Here is a 24852-nt window from a genome sequence, read left to right as displayed (position 1 = left end):
TTCACTCCCCTAGTAACCAATCACAGTCCAGTTGTGGATTGTGAGACTGTCAAAATAAATCTTGTTAATTTAGGATAAAACTTGTTATCATCACAGCTAAAATGGTTTATCACAGTGGAGATGGCATTATGGCACAATGTCTATGTCTGTGTGTAAGTATGTGAGTATTTTCCTGCATCAGGAACAGGCGTGTTTGTTTGCTGTGTGCTTGTTTAGATAAGCCTGTCCCTGGATGTACGGTTTCCAATGTTTCTGAGTGTGTGTGTGTTTGTCAGTCTTAGCAGATTGAGTTTGATTCTCACCACTGGGAAATTTCAATCCCACAATGCACTGGGAGCGGCGCCAAATGAGGAAGCGGCAGCAGCAGCAATGAGGAACCAATCACAGCTAGAATACTGGGGGGGAAAGGGCTTCTCCTCTCTCTCTTCTTCCCGTAACTGTACTGCCAGAAATGGCCATTGTTTAGCTATCCATCAACATGAATTGGGTTTAGAGCATGAGTAAATTCTTAACTTGTGTGTATAAAACACACACACACACTTGTATCAGAGACACAGTAAAACCGATTAACAGAAATCACACAGGAAAATGGGGATAGATTGAATTGGTGGTTGGTTCCCCATCGTTCCATCTTTGTTTCTGAGCAGACAAAAGCAAACAGAAACGTCTGGAAACCCTGGCCTCAGAAAATTCCAAAGCCGACTTTTACATGGGATCTCTTCCTTTTTTAATGTTTTCCCAAACCCACTGAGTCCGAAGGAATGTCTTTTGTTGGATTGCTGAGCCGTGAAGAGAGAGACAAAAGAGGAGTTGATGGTTTTCCCAGCATCATGAGAAAAACAGAATTCACCTAAAACGCAGCCTATAATACACCTACTAGCAGTTAGCATGACGATTCAGTTAATGGACCAAAAAAACAAAGTGCTCCTAGTTGAACGAGTGGGATGCCTTGGCGATCTTTTAAACTATTGTGATGTGTCAGCCCAAACTGTTGACATCACATTCCTCCGCCACGGCAAGGTGGGTTCAGATTTGAAGGTGCATGAATGTGTGTGTGAATGCTAGTGCTTGACCGACACATGATTTTGAAGCCAGTATACTACGCCAAAATTCAGCTTTAAAGTATTATTATGCCCAAGCAGCATCTTAATGGTTGCTGAGATTTTTATTTTTTAGGATTGAAAAGGCTCTGAAACAGAATTAAGTTCATCACTGAGAGACAATTAGCATCTTCACTGAAAGCCAGATTAATGACCTTAAGGCAGAGTGAGGCAGGTGTTATCGCAGGTTTTTGAATATGAAACTATAGAACGATTTCTCTGGCCAGACATCAGGTTGGTTATGACAACTAATGACATCTATTTATAATTAAAGGCCAACGTCAGCAGCGGCCCAGTATCTATGACAGCAAAATCATAAATTGATATAACCAAGGGGGTTTGTCCACAGTGTAATGTTTCGATGCAGTCATTAAAGTTAATTCGACTGGCAAAACAGTTAAAGTCCTTCTTACATTACACAATAATAAAAGTCATTTTTAAGAAGATAAAACTTTTTGGATACATTTTTACTTCTTCCAGCCATAAGTTAAATTGAGAGTCAATGTAGATTTTCATGTTGAAATAATACCATAATCCTACACACAAATCATTGTGAAAACCAAACTTTCTAGATGTGTTGTTACTTTGACCAGGTCATCAACAAAGTGAATTAGTACATTCATGATTTTGTCCATGTAGACATTAGTTGCTTCATGCACATTTATTAAAAACTTTGCTTTGTTTAGCTTTTCATATAGCTAGACGTCTAAACTCTGGGTCTGGCCGTTATGTTCAAATAACTGCCATGCTGATTCCAGACAGACAGCTTTGTCAAGGCAGTTTGGGATTTAGATACATTTTCCTTTTTTTGGAGCCTTGCAACAAAATCTTGCTGAACTGTGTATGCGAATGTGCAGTTGAATGACAATAAAGTCTGTCTAAGTCTAAGTCTACACAGTGGCCATCGTTAATGACAAATCATGTCCCGCAAAGAACGTGCACACGTGTTGTTTTTTTATCACCAACACGGTCGGTCAGCGAAGGCGTAGTCGCAGCGGTAGCCGTTGATCTTCCTTAAACATACGCTGGAGCCGGGTGCTCAATTTGAGGCACCAAGTGCTAAACGACTTCCCGTCTCCAGCCTTTTCCTCTTGTCCTCTGTTCATGGCCAGCGCCATTTGTTTTCAACTCCTTTCTCAACTAAAGCTGCATCTACATTTCTTTAGCTGCATTACCATGGAGACCACACGCCGCACTCTCACTGTTCGGAAAGAACCCTCCCTACTTTGCATCTGATTGGCTAGAACTTGATTCATTGGTAGATGGAAGTGCGATGATTAAACCTAGCACACCAAAAACAAATCCCATGTGGACTTTTTAATTTATTTATAACAAAAATAAAATAGTCAAAGCCCAGAAATCCGGCATTAGGCCCGAGTAGTTTAAAGTCTGCTTTAGTTAGAGCTGCGTGCCTCTCATATGATTGGTAGGTAAAATCAATTGACTCAAAAATACTAAACCGCATACAAGTTCCCAAATTTATCTATATATTTTTCCTCAGGGCTGTACGTCGGAGACCCGGCACGGTGCCGGAATACCCTAGCGTGCGTTTGTATATGATTGCATGCTCATTGCAAAAAAAACATCTTCCATCCCATGTAGCCCTTCTTTGGCAGGTCTGAAACAAAAAGGAGGGCTTCACTCCCCTAGTAACCAATCACAGTCCAGTTGTGGATTGTGAGACTGTCAAAATAAATTGCTACGAAGACCTTGACGTGAGGTACGGATGGAGAAACAATAATGAGAAAAAGAAGGAGAGAGTGGCTGGTTGGCCAGAGTTAAGGGTCTTTGTCTAATGTTTTCTTCGAGGTTTAGTCCAGTTAGTTGTCCTTTCGTCGCAGGCTACTGCAGGGCCAGCAACTGGACGCTGGTTTCCCATAGGCTTTGCTGTAGCTGGGGGTTAAAGATCGGTGGTGTTGTCATCTCCCTGCGCCCATTGGCCCAGTAGCCTCCCCCACACTCCCCCTCCAAGGCCGGTGACAGAGCGACGTACAGCACAGTGACAGCGCCCTCTGCAGGAGTCTGAGGAAAAAGCACAAACGCGCGCACACACAGACAGACACACACACACACACACACACACACACACACACACACACACACATCTAAAAATATAAATAAATCACTGCATACCAAAGATACATCAAAAGGAAATGGAGTGACTGCAGGATGACAAGTTCAACAAGAAGTTATAACTGCAAAAAACAAAAAACGTGTGTGTGTGTGTGTGTGTGTGTGTGTCGTGTGTGGTGTGTGTGTGTGTGTGTGTGTGTGTGTGTGTGTGTGTGTGTGTGTGTTTGTTTGTATTTGAGTGAATGCCAGAGGAGGGTTGAAGTCACTGTATGTTATCGTCAGTGAAAAGAACGTTCAGTGTGTGTGTGTGTGTGTGTGTGTGTCAATGAGTTTGTGTGATTAATGTGTTTGCGTATGTGGTGCAGAACAATCCCAAAGGTTGTGCTCGAAGGCAAATGCCTGTGACAACTGCAGTTTTGGGGTCTAAACACGCACATAAGTCTTCTTTCATTAAATCCCAGGGACATTAATGGTAGCCTACAGTCAGTGCTTTAAGCTTAACAAGAAATGTTTTAAAATATAACACACAGTGAACGTTAATTTTCAGTAGAGCTTCCATTTTCAGTGATGTGGATAGGCTGTGTGTATGTGTGTGCGCATGCATGAGTGTCTGTGTTACAGCTTGTAAAATAAAATGTGTCAGTGTGGTTCACAAAGTTTACCAGTTCCTTTTCAGGAGAGCAGACCAGTATTGTGTTTTTTAAACGTCTAACATAGTAGCTAGCATGACAGTTAGTAGGAAAAGGATTATAGTCATCACAATTTTGCAACAGTGATCCAAGTTTTCAAGTTGACATACTTTGGGAGGAATCAGTTTGAGTCAGCTGTAAATTTATTAAATAGAAATCTAAGCTCTCCTACAAGTCTGATGTATTGTATCACTGCAGAAGATTTACAGTGCAGATATTTTTTTTCCTTCCAACAGAACAAAATGTTTGGTTTGCAAAATTAAATCCTTGGTGTCCTTAAAATATTCCTGCAACTATAAAGTAATTTATTGAAAATCACTCGTTGGTATGTATAAAAATACATAGTGTAGTCTGGAACAATAAAATGACTGGGGGATAAATATATATCCTAATGATGTAAAGTCTTTAGTTAATCAAACTGTAAAATCAAGTTTTTGATCAATAATGGTGGGAAATACTCAAACTAAAGCTTTGTTTTCACAGATAATGATCAAGAGTTCTTTAATATTTATATCATACCGGCTTTGCTGTCTTGCAGAATGACAACAATCGAATGTGTGAATGAAGCAGATGAACGTTCAGTGTTTTACCCTGAAAAGCAGGCGGGCGATGACGCTCTGTGCCAGACAGAGGGGTGTCCAGAGGTGGCGATAGAGCGCAGTATCCACCATGCCCGGATCCACAGCACATGAACTCAGTGGGAAACCTCCACGCTGCAAATCCTGGTGGAGGTGGGAACTGAATAACAGCTGGGCCAGCTTACTGGTACAATAAGCAGCATGGGCTGAATAACACTGGCTGAATAGAGAGAAAGCATATAAAAGGCAGGTAACAGGTATTTTTTCACATTTTTGTTTTGTTTATTATAATAAACTGTTGCCACAATAGGTAATATAGTTCTGCTGAACAATGCCAAATTCTCCTCGGGTTCATGTAAAATTTGGCAAACAAGGATGCTCAGAGTCATTGATAGCATTTGAAACCAGGCAACATCATTTGACTGCAAAGCCACACTTAGCAATTTACAAAGATCTACTGTACAACTCTGGATTTCAAGTCAAACTTGCATCAACCATCTGCAATAAGGTGACATCAGTTGCAGTTACAGGTGTACACATGCTCATCTGCAGCATCTACAGGAAAGGAAAGCATCTTTTGATTGTTTTCTTACTATCTGCTGTTTTGAAATACACATCTGTGAAACCAGATGAGACACTTTTTAAGTATTTAATATACACTTGATGATAATGATATTAAATTTAAAATTTTATATTATCTTTTTGTTTTTTATTATACTTTGTCAGTTAGCTACAAGGCAGTTGCATTAATGCCCTCACTACTGAACATCTCAACTTTTAGTTGTGTATTACTGTAAAGCACTTCTTTTTTTGTCATCTTCTAAGGACCCTTGATAGCATCACTAAAGCTCAGCCAGTTATCATAGCGGAGAATGGCATTTAGAACTGAAAGAATTCTGAATTAAATAAGAATATTATGGATTATTTTATAATTTATAATAACATGTTGTGTGAGGCTAAGCACACTGATATGGGCCTTCACCTACTGCTAGGGTAATATAATAACACATTGAAGATATCCAGGGTAATAATGCTTCTGGACACCATTGCTTCTAACTGGAATGATGCAGAGCCAAACAGAGCCAATAATTGTCCACTAATGCCAACAGGAAAATGAGGCACTTGTGTTAGTGATGCCAGCGTAGAGGAAGTGCAAGTGAGTGTGACAAGTTGGGATTTAAAACGTTCAGCTGTTCAAGAATATAAAAAATTACTGTTGAATACATATATGGTGTTATTTTTGTAGATGCGTTCATTAGGGTTTGTTTGCATACTGTTTGATCATCTGCGTTCCCAGATCTCAATTACCTTGCTCCAATGTTATTAATACTGTACTAATAGGAATGATGGCCAAAACTACAATAAATAAGATCCCAGTTAAAATAAAATGGAGTTTTATCTTACATCTTATCTTAAAAAATTTTAAACATCACTATTTTTGTAAAAGGCCAACTTTGTAATCAGCTTTGTATCATTTGAAATTGCAAAGGTGTGTGTGTGTGTGTGTGTGTGTGTGTGTGTGTGTGTGTGTGTGTGTGTGGTGTGTGTGTGTGTGTGTGTGTGTGTGTGTTTGTGTGTGTGTGTGTGGTGAGTAAGTGAGAGCCTACCAGCTATTTAAATCATTTAGTCTGATTTCGCCGATGCGGTGGGCAGAGGAGGAGACGTTGACCACACGCGAAAAGTTACCACATTTCCCAGAAACCTTCAGTGTGTCCAGGAGCAGCCAGGTCAACAGGAAGTGGCCTAAGTAGTTCACACCAAAGTGCTGCTCAAATCCATCCTCAGTACGACCCTCGGGAATCAGCATAACACCCGCTTGGCACACAAACATACACAAGAATCTAAAGCACACAAAATCTCAGAGTTTGTTATGCCTGTTCTTTACGATATAAGCTTGGAACTTTAACTGGCATGCAACTTCTGTTTTAGTCTGATATTCATATAAATACGAAATGTATTAGTGGCTGGCTCATCAATGAGGGAGACAGATTGCACCTATGGCCTGAACACTACATGTTGAGATTAAAAGTGCATGAAAACTAGTTAGCAACGGAGCAGAGAAATTGATAGCCAAAAGAAAGGGACTTTCATGGAATTGGACCACGGAAAAGAGACTGAGTCTAAACACTGACAATTTCAGGTCCAGGTCTTGTGTGGAAAAATGATTCAACAATATTAATTTCATATCATTAAAAGTATTAAATAACATCCATTTTAAGAAATCAGTTTAATGAAACACATTTGGAGGATCAATGAAGGGCTTGTTGAGCTCATCTGACAGGGCTGTGGGTGTAGATCAGATATAAAAGGTTTCCCTAATTGAGGACCCAGCCAGATGGAGCACATGCTAAACATAGTTTAAAAATGCTGAAATATACTGTTTGTAAAAGTGTGTAAAATTATCCTAATTACACCGCTGTGTAAAGTATTCCAACTTTTCTCACTGAATACTATACTCTACATCTGCAGTATACAGTCCACACATGGCAAGAACATGACATCGCCATCACTCACCATTATTGACCAGAATGTTTAGCGGCAGGTCCCTTTCCTTGAAGCTCTTGACAAATTGACGGACAGACTCCAAAGAGGCTAGGTCCAGTTTGCTGAATTCGACTGGAAAGGAGACACACACACACACACCACACAAAGAGACACACACACTTCAGTGCCATTGTAAACGGATTATTTCTGCTCGCCATTTTGGCTGTGAGACATCAAGAGTGTATTAAACATCTCTTACAGCAGGCTCGTGGATTCTTTAACTACAATACTGGCAGCGCTATGCTTCTCTTGCTCCAGCACATTACTTTAAACCTAATAATTCTGCCTCAGCTCCATCAAAGCTTAACACACCAATATTTCAGGTCTAATGTATGGTAAGACAGCAATGCCCAGCAGCTTGTGTCCTCTGAGCGTGAAAGTGATTATGTGTGAATAACTGTGTTTATACTGTAGTGTATGCAGACAAATAATTTTGACGATGCTTAACACTAAGTATACTGTCACAGCTTGACAGACATACACTTCTTGTGAGACCAACTACTATGCACAGTATGAAGAGTGTCAATGTTCAAGCAGCACTATTAGCATAATACCTGCAGATGTGTAGGACAACAATAAAATGAGACTTTCTTTTAACTTGCCAATTAATTATATAGGATTAATGTAAATGTTATGGTTAACCTGTAGGAGTGAGTCATATTGAGTTGTCGCAGTTTTTATACTGTGGTGTTTGTGTGTGTATCTAAGAAAGTAGATATATTATATTTAAACTTACTTAAACACATGCTGGGTTGAGAGTTTTGCCAATTCAATTTAAAACTTATGATTTGGCATGTAGTCTTTATCTATTATCTGGCCAGCTCTAAAGCGTTGCATTTTAACTTCTTTTTGAGTCCATTCCTGTCTCTTTCTGTGTTCTCCTTTCTTTCCTCAAAAGGCTCTCTGTTGGTAAAGTGACCCTTCCAATGGACTGCAGAGCCGCTTCTAATCTTAAAAAGTAAATTGAAAGCTCTATCATCAAGAAAAATAATGGCTCTAAATGTCCACCCTACATCAAGCTTTGTGTGCACATTACAGGCTTTCATTTTATTCCCAGTACTGCTAAAAAAAAATTGTAAGAATGTAAAAATACTGCATGTCCTTTTTGTAACCTTTGTTTTTTTTTTAAATTGGCATTGGTTTGCACCAAACCACAAAAAACAGGTCTTATCTATACGTATGGAAAATATAAAAGTAATATTATAGTAGTGTTAAAATAAAATCACATCAAAAGTATAAAACATATTTACTGAACGATGTTCTCTTGTGCTGTATTTCAGGTTTGGTAATGTGTTCAAATACTGGCAACTACAACAGGTTGAGGTGTTTCATTTTATTTTTCCTTTTGCAGGCTGGAGAAAACCAAGAGTTACAATACTCAACGGTGGAATTGTTTTCTCTGACATACTCCCATATGTGGAGGTGACAGGGGTAATATTCTCTATCAATATTATGTTCTATAACAATGTAAGGAGAAACCAGGAGGTCATCTATACTAACAAGTGTCCACGTTGCACGTAAGCCTTGTTCCGATTTTTTATTAATAATGTCATATAATAGACCTCAGTCCAACCCAAACCCTCAAAATGTATGGCAAATTACAGTGAACCCCATCAAAATATGTAAATATCTTTGCTTCCTGTTGGTCTTGAATTACTTTTTTGGTATTCGGTCAATCCTTTTTTGGATAAACATCTGCTGACAAAGTACTAAAACATGAACACACTGCCATGATACAGAAAGAAGACCATGTCTTTCAAACATCAGGAAAAATTATATATTGTTCCTCCCTGTAACTCCAGTAAGCCTGTAGAGGGTCAAAGTTATTGGACAAAGACAGGAAGAGAACTGGGGAAGGAGAGAAAAAAAGCCACCATGACAGATGTGAGTGCAGCCCTTACCGATGAAGGCCTGATAGCAGCCTTATCTCCAAGCCATGCCACTTACATTCTGCGTGTTGTGTGTTGTGTGTGTGTGTGTGTGTGTGTGTGTGTGTGTGTGTGTGTGTGTGTGTGTGTGTGTGTGTGTGTTGTGTGTGTGTGTGTGCGCGTGCGTGCGTGCGTGCGTTTGTGTGCAAGAGAGAAAGATGGAGAAAGAAAAGCAAGTATATGCATTTCAATGGCCGTAAGCCCAAGTGTATATCAGAATGTGTGTGTATTTGGCTTGTGTATATAGCAAGCAAATGTGCGCGTGTGTCCTGCCTGTCAGTCCTCCCCCGTCCTTTTGAGTGGACTCCATTGGGGACCGATCCCTTTCAGACAGGCCAGTCATATCTAGAAAGCCCATTGGGGGTGAAGTGCCATCGATCTGTTGTGGACCTGTCTGCCGCCAGCCCTCAATTAAGACCCCAGGACCTTCTATAAAGCTCAGCGTCCTCAACTCAAACACTGACTGTGATTGAGTGAGATACGGTTTCTAAATGTCCTCTGCTTTCAGTCTCCGGGTGAGCTGTTCAAAATCTGCATGGCTTTCTACGTCACTAGCCGAGATGAGGTGGCTAACCGTAGCACACGCTAGCACTAGCATGTTAGCTCGTTCTCAATGGCAAAACACTGCTACAACACATACTAGTTCACCAAAATCTACAAAAGAAATACTTCCATGTCCCTGTTCTGCAGGTATTCCACAAGTGTCCCCTCATTTAGAAGAAGTCTCCCAGCTAATCCTGACCAAAGTTGGAGAAAGAGTTATCTAGCTGATGTGATCTTACCTAGCTACTGCACATGTACAACTCCCAACAAAGATAGCATAGAACTGAGATGTCTCACTCTGTAGCTAAAACAGAGACCTAAACACACAGGGGGAAAACTGGATCTACAGCAATGTGCATTACAACAAAAATATGGTGTTTTTTGAAAATGAAACCATGTAAATCTATTCTGGTACAACCTAGAAATACAATTATGAACCTGAAAATTAGCATAATATGGGCGCTTTAATGCAGGTTTAAGGACTGTCATTTTCTTCTTAGACAGGATTTTTTGTTTAATGCACTGCCAATTTACACTATTTCAGACGGTCTAAATCAATTTTATGTTATTATACTTTATTACTTTATTTACTGTACATGTTTGCATAAACGAAATCAATTGTTGACGCCAATCTTATTGTTAGAATTAAGTGATCTTTGTGGCACATTGGGGGAGAGGATAAATGCTTGAGTCCTGTAAAATTTAAAGTGCCATGATTTTAAAACGTCTATGTCCTTTATGTCCTCAACAACCAGACAAAAACTGCCAAATATAAGTAGATATAGTAGAGAAGTACTATTTATTCTGAATTCAGATTTAATAAATAAAATGCATCAAATCCCACTTCCAATCTTAGTTTTTAAATGATTCCATCTGTTCATTAATCAAGTTATTACAGACAAACATTTTGACATGTTATAGTAAGAAAAGCACAGGTGTAAATATTAAAATGAATGATGGCTGAATTCCACTTAGCTGCTTCGGTTTAAGGGTCCTTATATTTTTTAATGCTGGCTTACTGTCATATGATTTACTGGGACTCTTGAATAGAACAAAGCCTTTGAGTTCATATTATTCCAAGGTGAAAGGTGAAGGTGGCGTTTCTCATACTATTTAACTGCTACAAAACAACAGATTTTTGCCACAGTGTGCTTTTTGGTATTTGTTAAGTCTTGAAGGGGCAAAGGTCAAAGAACATTTTCATGGAAGATTAGGGATTTCTAACTCTAATTAGGGATTTTCTAACTTCCCCCCTTTCTACCACACAAACAGTTCTGTCTTTGCATCTCAACTAGTGTTTCTTTGTAATTAAAAAAGCAGACACAAAAGTGTTATGCAATTATGTGCATCATTTTGAACACTAAAAGTGATGGCAGAAATGGTTCCTGCCACATCACTGCACAATCAGAGCCACCGTAGTACAAGAACATCTAAAAAAAACTGTTTACAGTAGGCTTCTAGAGTTCATTCAGCTTTCATGCGAGAAGATCCCCTTAACTACAGAAGAGGGAAAGTAAGAATACTCTGACAAATACTACAAATAAACTAAATATGTTTATAAGTTATATTAAGACAATACGTTCATATGATAAGAAGCAAGCACTACATTTTTACAGTGTGTGCATTTATGTTTAAGCCTAAAAATGTAATGGAAAATCAATGAACAGTTTTCTAAGTTGAATCTGTTTGCACTAAAATTTGAACAGCAGTATAGCAGTTCAGACACTGAAACATATTGTGCCACTTTGTTTAGTAGTTAATCCTGTTTCATGTAGCATGGAGCAATTGTAATTTGAATTTGTGAATAGTTACAAATGCACTCTGTTTCTTTGTTTTTTTACCCAGGTAGGTTTTGGCATGCAACAGTACATGTCCATAATTAATCTCACTTTTACATGCTGAGTCTACATCCTGAACATAAGGTAATTAATATGTAAGTTGGCAAATGCCCACGCCTCATTCACACAAATCATAGTACAAGAGGTCAATTTCTGGCATTCATTCTGCAGCATCTTTGGTGTTTCTGTGCATAAAGGAATACATTTAAAAATAAAAAAAACAATAAAAATAAAAAGAAGTCATGAGTAAGGACTACCTGCTTCATTTATCATAACATTTTCTCTTTCCACCTGACTTTAACATGCATCTCATGTCCTGACTGTGACAACAGTAGAAATGATAAAGCTATATTAAATCTAAATTGGATATTAAAATGCATCGTTGGCAAACACGTTAGATTTTCTGTGCTGCTTGCCAAAAGGTGAAAGATCTATATTACTCACATGCTTTTAAAATTGACAGTAAACCCTTGATGTGCATTTCATTGGTGCCAAATGCTTTACTGTCAGATATCTTTGGAATGGAAAACAATGTCTTAATGTGGTCAAATGTATGGAAGCAGAGAACAGCCATCCTTTATATTATCCTTTATCAATTATTTTTCTAATGCAATTATCTTTTGATAACGAGTTCATTATGTTGTTATCTAGAGAAAATGGACTTTGATATCTTATAATAATGAGATAATTAAGTAATTATTGTTTTCCCTTATTATTTATAATGGGTTTTTTTTTTAAAGAGAAAGGCCATGCCATCATGCACTGCTGTCAATCCAGCTGTTACTCACATCTCCATGGTCAAATCAGCCAGCGCTACAAGTGTAGTGCACCCATATATACATATCTGCTAAATGCATTCAAACAGGCCAGATCAGTTTAGTTTCGATTTCCATGCATCACCTCTTTACAATAAAAAAAAGTAAGTATATAAAAGGTTATATTTGACTGTCCCCCTCAAAGACACACACAAACAACTTCTTATTAGGTGACATGGAAGTATAAATACTTTTACTTTAAACTTCCTAATAAACACCACAGTGTTATTTAAGAATATTATGTCTGGGCATTGTGCCAGTATAAGCTCCTCCAAAGACAGGCTGCACCACAAGAATATTGTAAGGCTGTCTTACACATACAAATAATGTGGTATATAATATATTATATACCACTATATTATATTATTTAAATTAAAATGCTTTAAGCCTCATTGACTAAAGCCCACTTTCAGTCATTAACATATTGCCACAGGATTGTACTCAAGCTAGGGACAGTGCCTTAGTTACACCGAGTGATACTAGGACATAAACCGAAAAGTAGAGTGTGCTAAGCTGAGGTGATTGTTACTGGAATTTGAATAATATGTGTATCATTATGTACACATTTGGAGTCTCCTGTACTTTAAATACATAATAAGTGTTAGACTCCAGTGTTAGACTCTAGATGTGAAGCTATAATCTGGCCCAAAAAAATCAGCCCCTACTTGAACCCACATAGTTTGTGTCCAAGTCCACCCCGGGCCCAAACCCCGGCAGCATTTTTAGGACCGAGCCTGTTTTTCATCCATGCGTGTAAGTTGATCAGATCAGATGTAGGTGGCAAGTTCAAAATTAGCATGAGTATTGTGATTGGTTAAATTCTGATAATAAGACCCGGTTTAAAAAATGACTAGAATTTTCCTTTCATTATTTTCAAAGTGAATCCAATAAACACAATATTTTATATTCCATATATATATTATATATATATATATATATATATATATATATATATATTATAATAATATATATATAGAGATGCTTTCTAGTGAAATTAAATTATTTGTCATTGGTGACAACCCTAAAGGACATCTACAATTGTCCACAGGCCCCCAGTTTGAGATCCACCTCTGCAGCCTACATGATTATTATAGCTGTCAGCCATCTCTAATAAAAGACAAATGTGCAAACGCTAGGAAGGATGCCAAAGGCGGTTTGGACAGAGATGTTTAAAGCTCCTGCTTCGCATACTAATGAGAATCCATTACCGTTTCATTCACACACACCACACACACACACACACACACACACACACACACACACACACACAACAGAGTCAGTGCACAAGCATCTGGCTACAGACACCTCCCTTGTTCCTTATGCGTCAGTGTCTGCCAATTACAAAAGAAGTAATCAATTCCACCACCACCCCGTCCAGGGAAATCGACTTCAATGACACCAGCTACATGGCCACTGTCTCTGTACCTGACAGCCACTTACACACTAACAGGGACTTAGCCAGCCGGCTTTCTGCTGCTCTCAACTGTAAGGCCAAGGAAGACAAACTACGGCTTCATTCCAAAAAAGGAAGCGCTTTATTTTGTTTTGTACATAATCTGTAACCAGCTCCTCCATTGAGAACTTACTAACCAATATAGTTACAGCAGATTTGCTATTCATAAGATGATCATTATTTTACTCACTGGAGTTTGACTTCATTGACACATATCAATTAAATAATGTATGAAGTGTGTGACATGGTGTGACATGGTAACAATAACTTTTCTTTTTCAACAATGAGTTTTACTGTAATCACCAGATAGAAGGGCAGTATTTCACTTCAGATCAATAAAGAATTCTCAAAGAAGGCTGGCTTGCCCAAAGCCAAGCCAGCTCAGCTTCGTCTTTCTCCCGTCACGTCCTGCTGTCTCTCCCCCGCACACTGTCCCTTCTCCCCTTTCTATCTGCCTGCGAACTGTGCACAGTGCTGCCGCACATGAGAGTACTCGCTTTTTTACAGAAAGTCGCCAGATTTGTTGCTAGTTGTTTTTGTGGGGAAAAAAGTCACTAAGGGGGTCTGAAAAGCCGCTAAATCTAAATCTAAGTTTGGCAACACTGTTTTCATGGAGACAGACGCTGTGTGCACGGAGGAGAGAGACGTTTGCATTTTTAAATAGGGTAAAAAAAATAATAACGGAAAAGTCATTTTCAATTACAAGAGAAGAAATTGGGTATTTAGGAGAGAAGAAATAAAATGCACACTAAAACCAAATTATGGCCAAAAAATAAGAATTAGCCTTTGTGCAAGTAATGTGCACAGAGTTTTATTATTGTGCAAGCTACATACCAGGTATATTAGCACAAAAGCATAAAGACATATCCCAGGTATTTGTTTTGACCTAATTAAGTTGAAACAAAATTGACATCATTTTTTGTGCAGTGACAACGCCCCCTGTATTTGTTCTGCGGTGATCATTGATTTTGTGCACTGACTGATGTACAGTAATTTAACTGAGGAAATATTTGTGTTTTCACAAAGTGTTTTTTTAATACTTTATTTTCAACAGCTTCACAAATAGAGATTAGAGAAGCTTGGTCAAGTGTAAAATAAAAGTGATGTTTTCACCCCCCCCGCTGTTTGTCTTTCTTAGGTATATCCATTACCCATTGCTGATAATGTTTTGAGGGTCTGGTCAATTACCACTGCTAAAATGGGCCCATGAAAGATAACATAGCTTGCTAGACTGAGCGTGATTGCTCTCGCCTGGTTGTTGGTTGGAGGACATATGCATAGAGCTTTTCTCAACTTTCCCCTGTAGTGCTGCCGGCGCCTTTTAAATCTCTGTAGCTCAGCGGGCAGCACCAGGCTGCAATGCCAGGTCCCATTCACAATGTATAGCAGCCTATCGCTCTCCCAGCTTTAGAGTCTGTGTGTGTAAGCGGCCCCTCATGGAACAACTGAGGTTTCAAGTTTAGTGGCTGTTTCAACAAATATATCGGACCAGTTGTATACTCTTTAATATCGCTGGAATCTGATGTCCTCAGGCGTTAGCCTTTTCGTCTGTTCCAGTGGCCCGGCTGAAAACCGCAGCGGACAGAGTGTTTCAGGGCCCTGAGGCTCAGGAATGATCTGCCCGAGGAAATCAGGTCGGCTGAGTCAGTGATCTCCCTTGTTAAAAACATAATTTTATCAGCGAGCCATCCCTGATTTTACTTGACTTTAAATTCTTTTGAACTGTCTTATTTTACTAAAAATGTTATTTTCATCTGTATTTCTTTTTTAAACCTGATGATATTTTGACTTTTATTTTGCTGCCTTGTGTAACATTTGTAAAGTGGATTTTGCTCTATAAATAAAGATCATAATTTTAAAAAATGAAATATGTGTAATGTATTCTATTTTGTAACTAAATAATCAAATTTCCGTTTTTCTTAAAAAACAGTAATTCAACCACCACTGATTTCTGCATTAGTATCAATCCAATCTTTAAACATCCCCTGAGGCAAACACTGAAACGCCACTGAAAGGCCTTGCAGGGGATAAAGACTCAAGGCTGCTTGGTACAGACAAGAATAACTTAAGAGTCTCCTTAGTCATGAGTCCACGGTGGAATTTATGGTGCTGTGAAGGTCAGCTGAATCAATTTCTCAACATGGGAGTTACAGAGAACACTATAAGTGTTAGTCAATCGAGTAATAAATGTCTTTGCTGCTATCGTTTGTCTCCCCTCATATCCATCACCTCCATCTGAACCTCCAGTATCCCTCCCTCTTATCTTTCTTTTTCCTGTTTTATTTATCATGTTCTCCATCCCTCTGCCACCTTCCACATCTGTCTCCACCCCTCCTCTCTTACATTTCCCTTGACTTATCTCCTTGTCTTCTCGTAGCCTTTTCCTCTGTATCCTCCTCTTCCTCACGTCTAGATCCTCAACAGTCCTGACATTGTACAGCCAGCACGGATGCTCTATGTGTCTTTATACAAGTGTATACCTGCAAGTGTGCAATTATGTGTGTGTGCCTCATAAAACCTGTACAAACAATCCTGAGGGACACACTGCCACAACTTTGCCCTTTATCCTCTAACACTGGCGTAAGAAAAACAAGTACATACGTGAACAAGCATTTGTGCGTGTGTTGTGTGTGTGTGTGTGTGTGTGTGTGTGTGTGTGTGTGTGTGTGTGTTTGAGAATGTCTTCTCTGTGTGTTTGCAATGGTACCTTTGGCCTCTTTGTACTCTTCACAGATAGTTCTGACGGCCGCCAGACCCTCCCGCTCATCCCTTCCACCTGAAAGAGAAGGAGACACATACAGATTAATACAATGTCTGACAAGCCCTTAAATACAGATTTTCCTTTTTTTCTCACAGTCCTGTGTTCTTTCATCTTATAAAAAACATGTTCCTTTGTAGGGTTTTTCAAATAAAAAGAGTTCTTGATACAACCATTGAGCCGTTTAGGGAAGACTAACTATACGGTACTTAAAAAAAAAAAATCACACCATTAATAATGTATAAGATATTAGACAGAAAGTAAGCCTGATGGTGAATGACACCATGATTAAAAAGACTCAATTTTCGAAATAGCTGTATCATTCTGGAATATGGCATTGAGAAACATACTAAATGTGAATTCAACATTTTAATTTAAATTTGTTAATATTTGGCTTAAAATAAGGGGTCCATAGCATTAATTTAGAACTCAAAATGGCATGTAAAACATCTACTACACTAAATACCAATCAAAGTAGAACTAACTAGTGTTGGATTGTATAGGATTAGTAAATTAATTTAAAGTACATCAACCTTACAATTAATAAACTGTAGCTGACAATACATAATGTGGGTCTATGTTTTTATAAAATTATTAACAGGCAATAAACATGTTCCAGACAGCACACAAGACATTTTTAAATAGCTTGTTATTTTGCATACAAATGAACACTGCCTCTATGAAATAAAGAAGAAAGTATTTAGAAACAAAGAATAGAAATGTAATAAAGTCACAGGGAGATGAAAAGAAACAGAGTTGGTGACCCTCGTTTTCAAAAGAACCATTCCAAGTTAGTCGCATGTACACACAGGGCGATCGGCAAAACAAACACTTGAACGTCATAAAACCCCACTCTTACGAATTTGTGCCGACAATTAGTCAATTAAGCAAATAGTCAACTGACAAATAATTGATTGACAAAACATTAGTCAACTCGAACATTAGCTGGTTCCGACTTTTCAGATTTGTTGCCCACTAACATTCACCCTGTGTGAAAACACTCACGGATGCAAACTCTCCTTTCATTCACACAGATAGCCTACATGCACACTAATTTTCTCTCCGCACACATACAGACACACTAATCTTGGATTATCACACAGGCCTTTTCAAGGGCACAGCATCATCGACCCTGATACATGCGCTTCAGCCTGGGCTGAATGATGCGGCTTTTCGGGTCAAACAAACGCAAAAATGAATCATTTTGGACAAATAGTTGCTCTTCAACAGGCTTCTCTGAGTCACTCTTCTTCACTGAGAATGCTTCATATCATTAAATATACATTTCGGCACAGCTGGTTTTGGGCAGAGCTCTCCATTTAAATAGCCACTGATTAAAAATGCCCCAAGGTATTATGTTGTGTACTAAATATTTTGGGCTGGGGTTTAAAAATGTAACATAACTAATTTACTCAATCTTGCAGCAGCTGAGCAAAAGAATAAATGAGCGTGACACAGAGTAAAAAAGTCCTTACATACACCTGTAGTGAACTCAATATTAATTTAACGTCTGTGTGCTAATTAGACAGCTGAAGACACCACTTAAACTGTCTCATTCATACAATTTAACTATATCAAATGCAGTAATGTAGATTTTCAAAGGACACAGATGATTTCCTTTGTGAGTCTAATTCATGAATCTCGGATATCACCATTTGTTACATAAACCTACAATAATTTTATGGCACTTTTCAGAGTAAAGTAATGAAGTCATGCATCCAACTATTACACTGCATACGTTAAAGGTCGATAAACTTGTTTCTGTAATTGGCATCGGCCTTTATTCGTGACTTTATGAAATGTAGGACATAAGAGATAGAATTAGACAAAAAGTCTGTAATTTGATTTCTTCGAGATATCTAAATTACAGAGTGCCTTGTTAGGAAATTCAAACATTATGTTCAATTTGGAAAATGAAAACATAACATCTTGCTTTGATATTTAGATGAGTAACTTCTTCAAACCATGACAAAGCTGATGCATCAAGGTACCCTTTCTCCTTTTTAAAGCTTTATAGTAGTAACGTTATCCAACTTCCCCTCTGCAGATCAGTAAAGGCGTCTATAATCTTATACACAATGACTCATGTCCATGTTTGTCAAACAAATAAAGCTTATTAATTAAGCTTACAATTAATTCATACTGCACATGTGCTATTTGTGTACACATTTTACATTTTCTTCATTCATTTATTTCATTCTTTTCTTGGAAGGATCAACTGGTTTTGCATAACACGCATGCTGTAATTCATATGATTCAGGTCAACACACATTATCTTAAAAACACTCTAAAAGGCACCATTTTAATTTGAAACTACTTAAAAACACTTCAAGCACAATTGCACCCTGGTTAATATCCAACTGATATTTGACAGTAGGCAGGCTAGAGACATAAACTCTCCTCAAGCACTATCACTCCACCTGGAATATGCATCCACTCCATTACCACAGATCAATCCACTTAACCATACATATTCACATTCATAAATTATCTCAAGAGGCGTGGATATTTGAAATGGAGATACACTCAGAGACCTGTGGGATCAGCTTCAATGCAGATAGAATTGTAACAAACACTTAACAAAGTTACTCAATTTTTGATGTTGTGTGTGTAATCACACGTAGGGCTCAAGTCTGATTTATGTTCTGCACAAACCATCTGCAAGGATACCCTGACATTGACTTTGGGTTATACACACTGAATAAATAAAGCAGAGTTTTCTTCAAAGTTGTAAAGCTTGTGAACTGAATAGAAAACGCAGTCTCACCCCAGAAGCGCATGGAAACATATTGCTGTTCTCTGCACGCCCAACTTCATGGAGTTGTTTAGATCATGGAGCGGAAGAGGGCTTTTATGAACTTTAGAATGCCGTGGAATATGCCAAGATTTGAATAGGTCAGTAATCATCTTCACCTCAAATGCCTGTGGCTTATTGTGGTACTGGTCTAATTGGAATGTGTAACACCACATTCCCTCCTTCTACTCATCTCTGCTTTCTATTTTGATGTAGACTCTGCACAGTAAAGTAGCTGCTTCATTAACAGAATAGATATTATTATCAGACTATGTTGGTAAGTACGCTGTTGAGTAAAGCAGCTGCTTCATTAACAGAAATAGATATTATTATCAGACTATGTTGTTAAGTACGCTGTTCAGTCAGCTGATTATTTCCCAATTAATGGATTGATTGCTTTGTCTATAAAATATCCAAAAATAGTGAGAAAAAAAATGCTTATCGCAGTTTTTCAAAGCTCAGGCTGATGTCATCAAATTGTTCGTTATCCCCAGACTAACACTTTGAAACTTCAAATATTCATTTTCCTCTTCAATGAGAAAAAAGTTCACATTTGAGAAACTGGAATCAGGGAATTGTTGACATGTTTGATTAAAACTGACATTAACCATTAATCAGTTATCAAAATAGTTGCAGATTTTTTTTACTGTCGTTCGACGTGAATCTGAAGGAGTTCTTTGACTGAGTCCATCTTTAGGTAAACAGAAATCTACAGCCACTGATATAGTTCTTCATTATTATTTTTTTTTATTTCACACTGTTATGCAGTGGTATGCAAGCTTTTATTGCATGCCATGAAACCAAGTTCTTTTAAGACGTGTGGATAATCTGTAGGAAGAAATGATTACAGATTACACTCACACTCAGTAAATTAAGTTTGTATTTATACTCTATTGCAGTTGCATTAAGTTGAATTTTATTTTGATTTATATGTTGTTTATTATTAGTCTGTTTTGACAATGTATGCCTTTAACCACTGCTTATCTTTGGGGGAAAAACAATATCAAATTGAAGAAATTTATGACTAAAAGACATTATGTCTCACCAAAAAATGGAAAATATCTTTGTTTGACCAATTAAAAGTTGCAATTATTGCAAATACAGACCATGTTGTCCATGCTGGCCACCTTAACCAACAGCTAAGTAATGTAATGTACTGTGATTTGTGAATTAGGTAATACAGTTTATGCTTTCCACAAAATGTAGAATTTTAAATCCATGTTTAGTTGGTACAAGTATAACAATTCCTGCACAAATACAAGTCTTTAAGAAGTCTCTGATTTATTGATTTACAGGTAAGCTGAAACCAAACCCAGTAATTGCAAACTATACAGAGAATAAAGAGCAAAGCCTGATCATGTTGGTTTGATTGCAGAAACTGAAATGGCATCAAGCCCCAAAGGAGTGTGCATTTGAGGAGATTCTAATGGCAGTTAGCTCAGCTGCCAGTAGAGGAGTATTGGGGATTTTTTTTTTTTTATTTGGGGGGAAATCAAACAAGAAAAGATAAACATAAATCCCCAGCACAACCCTTCAAACAAAAGAACAACACAATCAATTCAACAGGATGCCATCCTGCCTCTACCACAGAGAAAACTATAGATGCAACCGATCAACATATAAAACGCTCCAGATGCTGTGGGGCAGATTATGAAAAGGCCTGTCACTGTAACAAATCAGTTGAATGGTTGTTGTGTAGTTGTTTACCAAGCTTTGCTTGACAAATTTGATTTTATAGGATTGTTACTGTAATAATACTTTTATATTTACATATGTGCAAAAACACACAATTGGGGTGCCCTAGTGACCTAGTTTCCCGTAAAGTTTATAATGACGACATATAATTCACAAAAGAAGAAACGTTTTACAATAAAAAATGTTCAAGATTGTTGGCTCTGAAATTTAGTCAGGAGTGTCTGAAAAAGCCAAAAAAGACTTGGTTTCTGAAGGGCAGATTATACTTTCTGTATCTGCGTGGCTGAGAGGGTCCAATTGACACATATTTCGTGACATGTCTGTGGACATCCAAGCAGCACTTGTAATGTAAGACCATGTGGATTGTAAGCTCCACTGTCACTCTGCTGTCTGTCAGTTTTGGTTATCAGGAACTACCGGTTTTAAGTTTCTAAGTTGGTACCCGTTGACCAGATCATTTCTGCAGATATAAACTTAATTTTGCTTATGCTTAAATACACGCAAATGTCTCTGTGAACCTAAACAGACTACTATGGGCTAACCCCAAATTTCCACAGGATGCGTAACGGCTGCGTGTCGGCTCCGCTGCGTGTCACCGTCCGTCAATAACCACCAGGTCCGGATTTGTTGCAGAACGGCTGCGGCCATGACTGACAGCTGAAGTCTCAAGGACTCAGGACATCTTGCAAATTCATGTAGAATTGAACCACAAAAACAACAACAGTTTGTTTCTATCCAGAGGAATAGATAGGAAACAACTCTGTGCTGTGTTTTCAAGGTGTAGTGCAGGGAAATATGATGTAGCTTCCACTTAAGGGGCAGCAGTTGTCAATTTCCCATCCACTAGGATTGCTGTGTGTCTGACAGGGTGAGGGGCGTGGCATTCTGATTGTGGCTCTCCGTTGTGATGCCGGTCAACCATCACGATGGACGATGACATCCCCACACAGATAACCTGTGAAGCTAAACGAAGCTTTCCAACTAACTCTTGTACACACAGACACACACACACTATAAATCAGCAATGAAAAGTATTGCTCCAGGGAAACTTCCTTGCCTTAGCTCACTGGCAACAACATGGCGACATCACAGAATATAAAACTCTCTTACAGCAAGAGACTCTTTCTGTAACAGCCATCTGTTAACAACAACACTAGTAAGCACAGATACTGTATGACAGCAAATGGGTTTGAGATAAAACGTGTTCTCTGGTCAAAAAGAGGCCTATTTACAGATTCGTCAATAGTGCACCAAAGGATTCACTTCAGAGCCTAGAGTCAGAGAAGAGGACTCTACAAAATGCTGAAGTGTGTGAAGGAGCTGAACCGTTAATCACAGACGGAGCCTTGAACTGCATAACATTAAGGAGGAAGACAGGGAAGACATCAGAGGTGAAGTGATCACCATATTTTAGCAACTGGCTCCGGGGATACAGGATGAGTGAGTGATCGATGTAGTACATCACCTCGGTAAGTAGGTACTTTATGGCACGTCAAGGAAGCAAGAAAGATATAGAGATGGACATAAATATGGACACTTGGAATTCATTCAGCTGAATCTATAGCACGCACGCACGCACATGCATCGCACACACACGCACACACACACACACGCACACACACACACACACACGTGCGGACGGAGGAGCAATCTACGTCAGCTCTGCAGTTGTGTAATCAAGCAATAATATTAAGTGGTTTTAAGTGTGGTTATAGTTTTATAGTTAAAACTTCATGCAAACAGCATTTCCTGCAATAATTAATGACGAGCCGAAAGCGGCCGTGATGCTGTGTTTTTACTTCCTCTGAGACATGCAGGTACTCTGCCCTGGTGACTGACTAGGCCGAGGTTGTAAGACAAGGCAACTTTATTTCTGCAGCACCTTTCAGCAACAAGGCAATTTCATTACGTTCCTTTGTACTTAAGTTAGTTCTCCATTAGTTCAATGTTGATAACAGGGCAGTCACTAAGTACACAATGTCATTTGTTTATTTATTCATTATTTATAATATGTTCATATTGTGGGGAAAAAGGTTTCTCTTTTTTTAATTAATTTTTTAAAGTTCAGATTGATACCAATCCTGAGTAACTGAATGGCACATCCCTATCAAAAAGCACCACCTGTGGTATTAATGTTACTCTGAGTGAGCAGTGTTACCAGAATTTTAAATTTTCACATGTTTTGATTCACAATTAAGGTGGAAAATAAAAGTTTTGTGTTTAATGTATTTTTGTTGATTTTGATCCCAAAAACAAAGTATCGTTAGGAACCAATATCAAAACTGAGGTATCGAAAGTGGCACCGGATCAAAAGATATTAAACAATGCCCAGTCCTAAATACTAATGAACCATCTCTGACAGCGACAGGCTTTTAAGTAGGCACACACAGGATACCTTTAATATGACTGGCACTGCAGGGTCTTGGTTTTGTTTACTGTACAATACACATTAATTTATTATAAAAAGATACATACATTTGTAGCGTAGTAGTTCAATAACCCCACCAACATGGATCATGGATCCCACTCTGTTCAGCTAAAGGATTTCACTGGGTTTTCCCACTCAACCCTTTTGGAATCCAGCCATGCTTATAGTTATTTTTTCATTGTCCAGAGTGTAAGATATTCAACACTTAGATTTCCACAGACCTTGCTGGCAACAGTTTTTAAGTAAAAGATAATGTAATAATAAAATAGTAAAAAAGAGAGAGTTCTATGGAGTATCCTATGTAATTGCAACAAGTGTTTGGAAGACACTTTGAAAAAGTAATTCATTAATAATTGCTCATTGCTCTTCTAAAGTTGCTAAATCGTTACATAACGTGTTAACATGTCAACAAGAAAATGATTCCCTTTATTTATTATTATACTTTTGTGTTACTTTCTTAAAGTCTTAAAGTGAGCTGTCCGCTACACAGCCTGAAAGGTCTTTTCACTTCTCCTTGTATTACTGCTGCACAACTGGGCGAAACTAATCCCAGCACTGATTGAGGCAACATTAACTGTGACGAGACAAGACTCAATTCTGCCATCAGTTTCACATCTGCATGCAAGTGCTTTGACAGATTTCTTAGTCATGTTTGCTGCTCTGCACAGGTGATACTGACCGGGACATCCATTGCAGTATATGGTTTACTTTTATGTGATACAAATTCAAAATAATCACTTCACTTATCATAGCGCCAATCCTTCTGTGTAAAATTGTAATTCTGAATGGCCATTTACATTTGTAAATTTGAATTTAAACAGGTGGAAGCCAACTCTTTATATCGCGTGTTTATGTGTGTCCTGTGCATCTCTTGCCCTTAAGTCAGGTTTGAGTGTCAGTGGCGGTGCTTGATACTGTACCTATGATAACATGTGCCCCCAGTCTGGCCATGTGGCGGACTACCTCATAGCCGATTCCCCTCCCTCCTCCTGTCACTATGGCAACCTTGCCATCTTGTCTGGGCATCACTGGTAAAGGCAGAAGAAGACACGCAGATATTAGGGAGAATGTCTTTGATGAGAAAGCTGCTTCAAGACAGGCCGCTATTTCAAGACATGAGAAGTTCAGAGTAAGACCTGTAGATCTGTAAATCTCAGATGAACTTTATTTGGGTTTTTAAATGTCTATGGTACTGTATGTTCCTTAGTGTTCTTAACAATTTTTGTATCCCACAGTTTCACTGTTTGACTATTATAGTGTCCTTAAATTACAATTTTTTTGGGACTCGTAAACTGGCTAAAACTTGTGAAAACGTATTAGGCTAATTTACTAATTAAGTTGTTACAGTATACTGTAACAAATTGATATAATAATATAATTAATAATATATGTCCTCTGTAATTAACTATATAATGCTTTTTGTAAATAAGTTAGCATCACTGTTATTATTTAATTATATACATGTCAATTAAACACAACGTTTATTTACGTAATTTAGTCACCACTAATTAGGCTACACAATATACCACAAGATTCCTAAATAATTCTTGTATCTATAACCTAACTCCTGAAACACTATTGAGTGCACAACTGGAGCACAAATTTTCTGCACTTTT

General features: G+C 38.2%; 1 protein-coding gene across 2 annotated transcripts in view; it reads right to left on the bottom strand.

Annotated features, from left to right (window-relative positions):
- Window positions 1-2638: 2638 nt before the first annotated feature.
- Window positions 2639-24852, bottom strand: part of LOC116698026 (dehydrogenase/reductase SDR family member on chromosome X) — a 36000-nt gene continuing 13786 nt past the window's right edge. Inside the window, exons 3-8 of one of the 2 annotated variants that reach the window (XM_032529736.1) lie at window positions 24157-24264; window positions 16269-16337; window positions 6955-7056; window positions 6048-6255; window positions 4453-4660; window positions 2639-3122 (exon numbers count right to left, since the gene is read on the bottom strand). In XM_032529736.1, coding sequence (XP_032385627.1) covers window positions 2943-3122; window positions 4453-4660; window positions 6048-6255; window positions 6955-7056; window positions 16269-16337; window positions 24157-24264 — 875 coding nt within the window. In that variant the 3' untranslated portion in view covers window positions 2639-2942. The remainder of the gene's footprint in view (window positions 3123-4452; window positions 4661-6047; window positions 6256-6954; window positions 7057-16268; window positions 16338-24156; window positions 24265-24852) is intronic. The other variant, XM_032529737.1, reaches the window with a different exon arrangement.

Source organism: Etheostoma spectabile, chromosome 11 (assembly GCF_008692095.1).
Source record: "Etheostoma spectabile isolate EspeVRDwgs_2016 chromosome 11, UIUC_Espe_1.0, whole genome shotgun sequence".
NCBI lineage: Eukaryota > Metazoa > Chordata > Actinopteri > Perciformes > Percidae > Etheostoma > Etheostoma spectabile.
This window is presented reverse-complemented; position numbering and strand designations above follow the sequence as displayed.